The sequence below is a fragment of the Salmo salar genome, chromosome ssa02, assembly GCF_905237065.1.
Source record: "Salmo salar chromosome ssa02, Ssal_v3.1, whole genome shotgun sequence".
Lineage (NCBI taxonomy): Eukaryota > Metazoa > Chordata > Actinopteri > Salmoniformes > Salmonidae > Salmo > Salmo salar.
The window spans coordinates 66,249,124-66,258,435 of NC_059443.1; the positions used below are offsets into that span (position 1 = coordinate 66,249,124).

Below are 9,312 nucleotides of genomic sequence, written 5' to 3' on the forward strand. Positions count from 1 at the left end.
CCAGAGAGGAGAGGGACACTGGCTGCGCTCACTACTCGGTAAGGACAGAAGGGGGTCACGACTCACGACCTTTGACATTAGAGATGGGACAGGATAGAATTTCTTCCTATTTTCATCAGTTTTGGACTGGGTTATATGTATCTAGATATTGTTGTGTACTTTGAGATTGGTTTACATCAGGATGATGTTTGAAACTGGGACTTGAGTGATAAGGCATACACAGTCACTGGAGAATTTTTAGAGAATATCGTGTGATTTCTGTTCTGAGGTTTTTCTGTGGGTAGCACTGACTATCAGTCTACTGCAGTCTATAGTGTAATGATATCTGGTCCAAGCTGGTGTGTTGAGTGTTTTAATAACCCTCTCTTTTTATCTCCATCTTTCAGAGCAGCGAGGGCAAGCATCATCCCCCCCATCAGAGGAGGAGAGGAGAGGTGGAGGAGGAGAATCCAACAAAGGGAACGACAACAATAAGAACACAGAAGGTTCCGGATTTGGAGTAGAAGACCAAAGGGGTTCTGTCCCATCCCCAGCCCCAATCATCCCAATCCGGTACCGCCGCTCTTCAACCCAGTGTCGTCTCCGCTCCATCCTCCTCCAGGTACGAGAGCTGGGTCTGGGCTACGACGCGGACGAGACTGTCCTCTTCAAGTACTGCAGCGGAGACTGTCCCCGTGTCCGCTCCAATTATGATCTGACCCTGACCAACCTGCTCCTGAGGGGGGCGCTGCCCGAGCAGAGTGGAGAGCTGTGGCAGAATGGACCATGCTGCAGGCCCACCCACCATGAAGATCTAGCCTTTTTGGATAATGCCCATCGCTGGCACAAAGTGGAGAAGCTGTCGGCTGCAGGGTGTAACTGTGTGGGTTAATGAGGAGGAGCTGGACATGAAGGGGGAGGGCCGGGGACTGAACATTCACTTTTGGGCCGTGGCCATTGGCTGTTCAGAATGCAATGGGAGAGGCATAGAAGCTCAGGCTGTGCTGTAAACATTGAGATCCAGGAGGAAAGAGATTACGGATGTAGCTATTATTTGCTAGAAAGAAATGCATTCATTTTGCGTATGTATATTTATTTAAAGTTGCTTGAATGGATCTTATTTTGCTGCATAGATGAAATTAATAGTGGTTAACACTATGGTTGATTGAGTAAAATTGTAAAATTGTCAGCAAACCAACAAGGTATTTATGTAAAATAAATAATTTATTTATTTGAGATGATTCCTGTATGATGCTACTTAATTTATTTTGTCCATGTGCCATGTTCATATGTACAACTCGTAATAAAGACAACCATATCTACATGTTTTATGACCAATGTTGGTGAGTGATATTACATTTTCCCTCATGGCTACTAAGAAATATATATTAGAGCCTAGGATTCATTTGGAAAACAAGAAGGGTTTATTCAAAACTCATCATTTACAAAAAAAATTTACAATATAAATAAAAACATTATTGATAACACTGGGACATCAGCGATACTTTCATTGATATATTCCAGATTTTAGCCATGGAAGCAACGGCACGTCACTTTTCAACCACACAACCATTTCCCTCAACCAAAATCTGATCCCTGACCCAAGAACAGACAGTTCATGTACAGTAGGGAACTCATCAGTTCTGACGATATCATGACTCTTGTCCTTTCTGTAATCATTATCTAATGATTACTCTGCTTTTTCCTGTTGAACAACGACCACGTCCTCCTCAGTTTCCTCTGGCTCCACCCCCCACACCTGGACACGCCCCTCCATGGCTGTGAGGAGGCGGGTCTCCGAGGGATGGAAAGACAGCGATTGGACGACAGCCTTCCCGACTGGCAGCTTCAGCGTCAGAGAACCCTGAGAGAGAAACAAGAGATGTTCAAAAATCGAAAGAATCTAACACCAATAGGCACACAATTCTGGTACTCGAGCAACAGGGGTGCTGCTCATGTTTTCATCCTTAATAGCGAACATACTAAGTTCTTGAATCTGCAGCGGTTAACATTTACAGATAATGCTGTGCTATTCCGTTTCAAATACGATCCAGTTAGCAAAATCAATAAATCAAATCACTTAATTTTAATAGGTAGGGGAGCTATCTATTAAATTAACAAATCATCTATCCCTCGTACCTCTACCAGGTCCCAGCAGTACACGTGTCCGTCCTCAGAGCAGCTCAGTACGTGAGTATCCTTACTGGACAGACAGCAGTCCAGCTTGTAGCCCTTCATCTTGTGTCCTTTATACTCTCCCAGCATCTCCCCTGTGCTCTTGTCCAGTAGACGCACGGTGGAGTCCAGGCTGGAGGTCAGAGTGCACTGGGCGTCCGCACTGAAACACACACACGTGATGGGGCCTGGAACACAGAGACAAACACATAACAAATCAATGCGACTGAAGGTGGTTTAGGTACAGAAGTTAGTGATAGTTAGTACAACAACTAGTTGGTAAGACTAGATACTGACTGTTGATGAAGTCCACATGCAGCTGGCCCATCCGCAGGTCATACCGTCTCACTCTCCCATCCACTGACCTGGAGAAAGACACGAGATAGAAAAGATACTTAGAGGACTCTTCTATAAGAATGAAACTGAAATAAACAGAAAGGTTCAGACTTGGTACTGACCCAGTGAGCAGCTCGTGTTCAGACACCTTCAGACTGCTGACACCATCTTGAGCCTCGTCCAGAATCTGGATGGGGTCAAATTTTCTGGACCTGGTGTCCCAGCAACGCACTGTACCATCTATGGAGCCTAGAGACCGACACGCACGCACGCACGCACGCACGCACGCACACACACTTGATATGGGTCCTGTTGTGGATGAGCAGGACAATGCTGAAACTACAGACCTGGTTGCAGAGGTGACTGAGATTCACTTTGCTGAGAAGGGATGGAGGAACGAGAAAACTCACCAGATAAAATGACTGTAGCTTCTTCATTGAACTGGACACAGTTGACTTTCTGCAAACAGAGAGACAGGCCAGAGGCAGAGCCATATCCATGTAAATAAATGGCTCTACTTAGAGGTTTTGTTGTTGTATTCTTTCCTGTCTCTATTCCTTCATCATGAACATCTCTTTCTATATTTGTTTCTGACCCACCTGACCTCTTCGACCCGCCTCTTTCCCCCTCCCCTCTAAAACTCTATCTCCATCTCCTTCTCTGTGAAACAGGAAAATATAGTTTTATTGTTTTCTCTCACCCCCGCGTGACCCCTGAGTTTCCGGGTGACCTGTCCCGTGGCGACGTCCCAGAGGATTACCGTCTTGTCCGAGCTGCAGGAACACAGCTGGCTGTTGTCATAAGAACTAGGGAAGGAATCGATGGTAAGACACACACCATTACCTCAGATCATATTCCCCCAGGGGCCCAGAGGCAGCAGGGAGACAGTGAAGGACAAAGCAGGCAGATGGATAGAGGAAGACTACACAAGCAAGCATGTAGATTGATCACATAGAGAATGACCCGCAGAGGTCAAGACTGACACAGAGTAAAGGACACAGAAGGCAGATGGATGGATAGGGGAACATAAACAAGAATACTGAATGAGTAAAGAATGTGCTACTTCTTATCTATCAACTATACCGTATGTATCCATTTCTAATGCAAATCTCCTACTTCATATAGGGGAACATACAGGCATTGGCGTCTGCACATAGGCTAGCTATCACACTGAAAGAGAACGCTTAGTGAAGTTAAGTGCTTCCCACTCAATCAGATCTAGGATCAGCTTTATTTAACCCAAATCTGGCCTTTACCAAACACATTCCTCAATAAAGAGTTCCTCAATCAGCTGTCTGTATTGCTCTAGAGCAAGGGTCTACAACAGGTAGATCTACAAATAGCTCTCAGCCCACCCGTGAGTAGCTCGCCAATCAATTCTGAAAGTGCGTGCATTTTTAAAATGTGTTCCATCGCAAACGGTCATAAACATAAAGCTCCCGGCTACTATCCAATCAAAGCCACAGTGACATTATCCCACCCCTGGTTAGCCACTACTGGCTTCAAAATCCAAACTTAGCACAATATCTGCCAATTCATTTCCAGCAATATTGCTGTATGTTTAGTGCACGCGTTTGTCTATCACTCTGTTTGTAGGAAAGTTAACAATGATGATAACCGTCTTGTGGGTAGACAGAACGTTTTTGGGGAAAGTCTTTCTCAATTAAATGTTAAGTGCAAAGTAGGCTTACCTGACAGAACTATATTATGATTATTTGTATCAGTTGGGTGGCGATTGTTTTGCAAACCCTGCCATGACGTGCTGCAGCAGTAGTCTCAGCAGAAACATCGCTCAACTGACACATTCCTCTCTACACTAAAACATTTAAATGAATAGATTTTTTTTCTTCAGATGTGATTTAAGCACTGACATGGACTCAAAACAACCATTTTCAATGTTTCTCTTTGAATAATTGTAATATTGAGAGTTGTTTAAAAAAATATTTTACGAGGTATATTGACATAAAACACATCTGTTGTACACCTAGGACCCGGGGAAGAGTTGCAGGTCTCATGCCAGAACAGGATGGAGACCCCTGCTGTAGAGACACCAAATCATCACATTTTAGACCGTTCTGGAGACCAAAAAAACTCTAATCAGATTGAAAAATGTACCTAACTCAGTGGAGATGAGAGGGATCTCCAGAGTAAGCCATCCCTGAGACCGGGTCTGGTAACTCGTACCTCTGCAGGTTAACAATTAACTAACGGACCGCACAAGTTTATGCAAGAGGGCTTTATAACCAAAAAGAGCTCAATGCATCGATCTACAAGACTTCAAAGAGGGCCAGCGTACTTTCTGACACAGGTTTGTGTAATAATACAGACCCATCAGCATCTAGCACCTCGTATCCATGGCCACTGTACGTCTTCAGTAGTGTCCCTCGACTTACACTCCACAACTTCAGAGACTTGTCACTGCCGCAAGACAGCAGGTAGTTACCATCAGCTGAGAAAGAGAGGGAGAGGGGTGGGGGAGAGAGAGACAGGGAGGGAGAAAGAGGTGGGTCAAGAGAAAATGAGAGGATGAAAAACACCCGAAACACGTTATGTAGACACAGCCTCTCATGACATACACAAGCAGCTCCAAGGTGACCAAAAGTCAATGCACCTGACGGTATGGGTGTTTGTTTGAGTTCTCACCATTGAATCGCACAGCTCTTACAGCCCCTTGTTGGCAGTCTATGGTCCTGAGAAGGTGTTGGGGGAGCTGAGGGACCTCAGGTTTGGGCTGGGGAAACGACATTTCACACTTCTGCCTGTAGAAAGAGAGATTGAAACATATAGTTATTATTTTTCTCCTGACTTGAGCATCAACTACGTTAACGTTAGTAGTGGAAAGAGCAAGTGCTATGGAAATAGCATCATGGAACTTGGATAGATATCTACCTGAAATACCTTGCTTGTTCGCTTCAGTTTGATGAGAGAGCAATCATTAACTGACTCATATTGATTTCTGTTAGCTAACAACAAACGAACAAGTACTGTTTTTCCCCTCCAGTTTAGGCTCCACAACGTCGATACTTTTGCAAATGTGTAGTTTACTTCCTGTCTGTGATAATCGTTTCGTTCCGGGTAAAAGCATTTGTGTCAAAATAAAAGTCCGAACATTCTCCCTCCGCATTGATAGAGTCCTTCGCGTACTTTAAAGCTTTTATTTTGAAATGCATCCATCGCACGGCGGAACTGATAGGCCCCGCCCCTTCCTTCACCGAGCTAGCTGACGGGTCCCACTCCACACCGTTTTGCCACTAAATTAATACTTAAAAATAGCTCAACAAGAAGGACATTATGTCCGCAAACAATATGTCAGGCCCACAAAGGGTAAACAAAATTATCCGGTGAGTACAATTGAGTAAATGTCGTTGGGTTTGCTCGCTAACATTGCTAACGAGGTAGCTACTTAGCTAAATCACACGTCATCAGCACTATTCTAACGCGATTATAGACTAGCTAACAAGCTAGCTAGCTAGAACGCCTGTCATTTTGTGAACTAACTAGATGTTGTTACGCTGACGTATAGCTAAGTAAGGTAACTAGTTGCGTTATTTGTGGTAGGGTCATTCATATCTTGGTTGTTGTTGTTACAGATACAAGCCCCCCAGCACGGAAGCAAACCCCACCCTGGAAGACCCGACTCCAGACTACATGAACCTACTCGGCATGATCTTCAGCATGTGTGGCCTGATGCTGAAGGTGACCCAGAGACATCTGTTTTTACCACACTGACACACACACAGACAGATGACCTTGCCCCTCCCCCATTCATTGTGTGTGTGTGTGTGTGTGTGTGTGTGTGTGTGTGTGTGTGTGTGTGTGTGTGTGTGTGTGTGTGTGTGTGTGTGTGTGTGTGTGTGTGTGTGTGTGTGTGTGTGTGTGTGTGTGACCTCCCCAAGGAGAAGTTGCCCCACTGTGTTCCCACCTACCCTCCCCATTTACGGATTAAAGTCTACCACCTGGGGGGGGGCAAAGCCAGCCTTTCAACTGAGTGGTTTATCCTAGAAGGGTGTGTGTGTGTGCCCCCAAATCAACTGGAGCCAGTACTTTCTGTCACATATCCCTAATTGACTGTGTGTGGTGCTGGGTGATACACCGTTACACCCACCTAGGTAATGTGATGGTCGACTACTCTACAATTGGATGAATTATCACTACGTCCGATAGTGGAGTTGATGAAAAGAGGAAAGTCCAGCACACCGGTAACCTTGACACTACCAACTATTTAATGGCTCTTTTAATCACCACCTTTCCCTCTAACTGCTGCCACTGAAATCAGGCCTAAAATGTTATGTAGAGTGTATATAACCAGTGTCCCTGTGCTAGCATAGCAATGTATCTTCCTTTACTCTCCCTGTCCTCTTACTGAGCTCCAACTAGTGATCCTCTGCTTCGCAAACACACGTGACCGCCCGCTTGACAACATACTAGCCAGGCACATATACAGCAATGCTAATGGTGACATTTCAAGCAGTGGATTGAAATTGCACTATGATCTTAACCTGTTACACATAGACACATTATCTTACACAATACATTAGTAACTGTCTGTCTATGCTACAGCACTTCTTCAGCCTCATGCAGAAAAGCTGACACACACACAGCACATTATAAAGTATAGTATGTATGTCATTTTGTGGTCCTTAACCTTCTGTGCTGTGTGTTTCAGTTAAAGTGGTGTGCGTGGATAGCAGTGTACTGCTCCTTCATCAGCTTCGCTAACTCCCGCAGCTCAGAAGACACTAAACAGATGATGAGCAGCTTCATGTGAGTAGAACAAATATGTGTGTGCCTCTCTCTCTCTCTGTGTGTACGCGTTCTCTCTTTTATCAAGTCTCATATTTCCAACCTACCCAGGGTCTGTATGCGACTATGAGGGCGAGTGAAAGAGAAGTGTAAAAAGTGTCTGCTATTATGCCAAGATGCAGAGTTATTTATTATCTGTCTCATAATGGCTTACTGTTAATGTATTAACTATAATACCAGGACGCAACAGGAAGTTAGTTTGGCAGCTCTTTTTCTGCCTGGGGTGTATTCCCTAGGAACCAGGGAATAACCTGAATGTGTCCAATAAAAAACACTTTTCATTGCCAAATGTTTTCCTTTGCAAAATGTTATGCGACGGATTGCGCTAATGAATGCACTCATGGCAATAAAACTGAAGACGCAGGAAGTTAGTTTGGCAACGCTCGGCTCTACCTGGCATTGTGACATGAGATGGGGCTCAGCTTTAATGTCCAAAAGCTTTTAACATTGACCTCCAGGTGTTGCATTTACCCATAACAATTTACTACAGCAGATAATACCACTCACTTTGTGGGAGCGTGTGTGTCTGTGTGGCATTTTTCCAGGGAAAGTAGTGTGTGTGGCTCTGCAGGTAAAGTAGAGAGTGTCAGGACATCAGTAGTAGATGCCTCCCAGTCCATCACCTAGATTAGTTTTTTTTATTAAAGATTGTCTCTATGCCCTCCTGGCTGGTAACACAAACTGTGTGGATCAGCAAAATGTTGTTGAAGTGTTATATGCAGCAAATGCAATAGGCCTAATCACAATGGAAATATATGAAGTTTTATATATATATATATATATATATATATATATATATATATATATATATATATATATATATATATATACACACACACACTGATCCAAGGTCGGTTTGGTTTTTATTTTATAGTGAAGGTTAAGATCTAAGGGATGATAAGCTGATCCTAGATCTGTGAAAAAAGGACAAAGTGTAACCACCGAACCTGAAGGCACTGAGGCTATATTAAAGATGCTTCTGCTGAGCAATCTCTTCAATATTTATTGCTAATTAATTTTTATTTTCTTCTCATCCTTTTTTTTCTTCAATCTCTTCTTCTTTCGATCAGGCTGTCCATCTCAGCCGTGGTGATGTCATACCTCCAGAACCCCCAGCCCATGTCGCCACCGTGGTAACCAAGGACCAATGACGGGGGTGCCTTGCAGGAGAGGGGCGGTTCCAGACTGAGAGTGGGAGACGGACTCCTGACTCGCCCACTGACCATCTGGGAGAGAGAGAGAGGGAGGGATGGATGGCTGGAGAGAGGAGATGGATGGATGGAGACAGAGAGGGGGAAGGGAAAAAGATGGATGTATTGATGACCAGGTGGTCCTGGTTATAACTCCCTGTTTACTCTCCAAAATCACTCTCTTCCTGGAGATATAGCATGTTTTCTATTGAATTGTCTGATTCACCCGCTGTAAGCTGAGCTCTGTTAGTTGGAAATAAAGATTGAAGGTTTTATAAAGTCACTATTTTGTTTGTCCTGTTACATGTGTGACGGGGGTCACTGTGCTTAGCTGTACCGTACCACTTCATCCCGCTGCAGCTCACACTGAGACCAGAACCCGGGGCCCCTGCCTCGCAAACACACGTGACCACCCTCATGAAACACCTTTAGCCAGCTGTGCCACCGAAAAGGTATCAGTTGGATTGGTATTCCAAGCTGAGGAGTTTAACCAATTCAGGTCCGTTACACATGCATGTTCTGATAACGTCTTGGATCATTAGGCCCAAACACCACTGCCTTCCAAAATCTGACGCAAGAGCTTACATTGAGCAACTGTTATGAAAGTGACTGTGTGCCTCTCTAGGCAGTCACTAATGTGTACAATCTCACTCTGCAGTTTAGCTCTGGGAATAGCAACCTCAGTCCTAAAAGGTCCCCCACCACACTCACACACAGGACATAAATCCTCACTCAAGCCCTCAGTCTGTCCCTGTCTAATCACTATCTAGGCACTGCTCTCCACCACACGCTCTCTCCCTCCAGACTGTGTGTGTGCCTGCTGATGACA

General features: G+C 44.5%; 3 protein-coding genes across 4 annotated transcripts; 2 read left to right on the top strand and 1 right to left on the bottom strand.

The window, feature by feature from the left end:
• Positions 1–322: 322 nt before the first annotated feature.
• On the top strand, positions 323–1,273 carry LOC106590535 (artemin-like; the record flags this gene model as incomplete). Its single annotated transcript, XM_014181643.2, has 1 exon — positions 323–1,273. A coding segment is annotated over one exon (549 nt), but the record flags the coding sequence as incomplete, so codon positions are not given.
• Positions 1,274–1,380: 107 nt separating this feature from the next.
• LOC106590526 (WD repeat domain-containing protein 83) lies at positions 1,381–5,582 on the bottom strand. Of its 2 annotated transcripts, none has more exons than XM_014181633.2 (9): positions 5,389–5,582; positions 5,134–5,249; positions 4,819–4,939; positions 3,191–3,296; positions 2,901–2,949; positions 2,613–2,739; positions 2,452–2,519; positions 2,119–2,342; positions 1,381–1,843 (listed from the first exon to the last, which is right to left on the bottom strand). In XM_014181633.2, exons 2-9 carry the CDS (start codon positions 5,234–5,236, stop codon positions 1,670–1,672), a joined length of 972 nt encoding a protein of 323 aa, XP_014037108.1. In that variant the 5' UTR covers positions 5,237–5,249; positions 5,389–5,582; the 3' UTR covers positions 1,381–1,669. The 2 variants fall into 2 exon arrangements, with proteins under 2 accessions (XP_014037108.1, XP_014037100.1); XM_014181625.2 differs by having other exon boundaries at positions 5,380–5,561.
• Positions 5,583–5,662: 80 nt separating this feature from the next.
• cs056 (UPF0139 membrane protein C19orf56 homolog) lies at positions 5,663–8,765 on the top strand. Its single transcript, NM_001140789.2, is given in 4 exon segments — positions 5,663–5,831; positions 6,081–6,186; positions 7,157–7,254; positions 8,364–8,765. Coding segments are annotated over 4 exon segments (321 nt in total). The 5' UTR covers positions 5,663–5,781; the 3' UTR covers positions 8,431–8,765.
• The last annotated feature ends 547 nt before the right edge of the window (positions 8,766–9,312 follow it).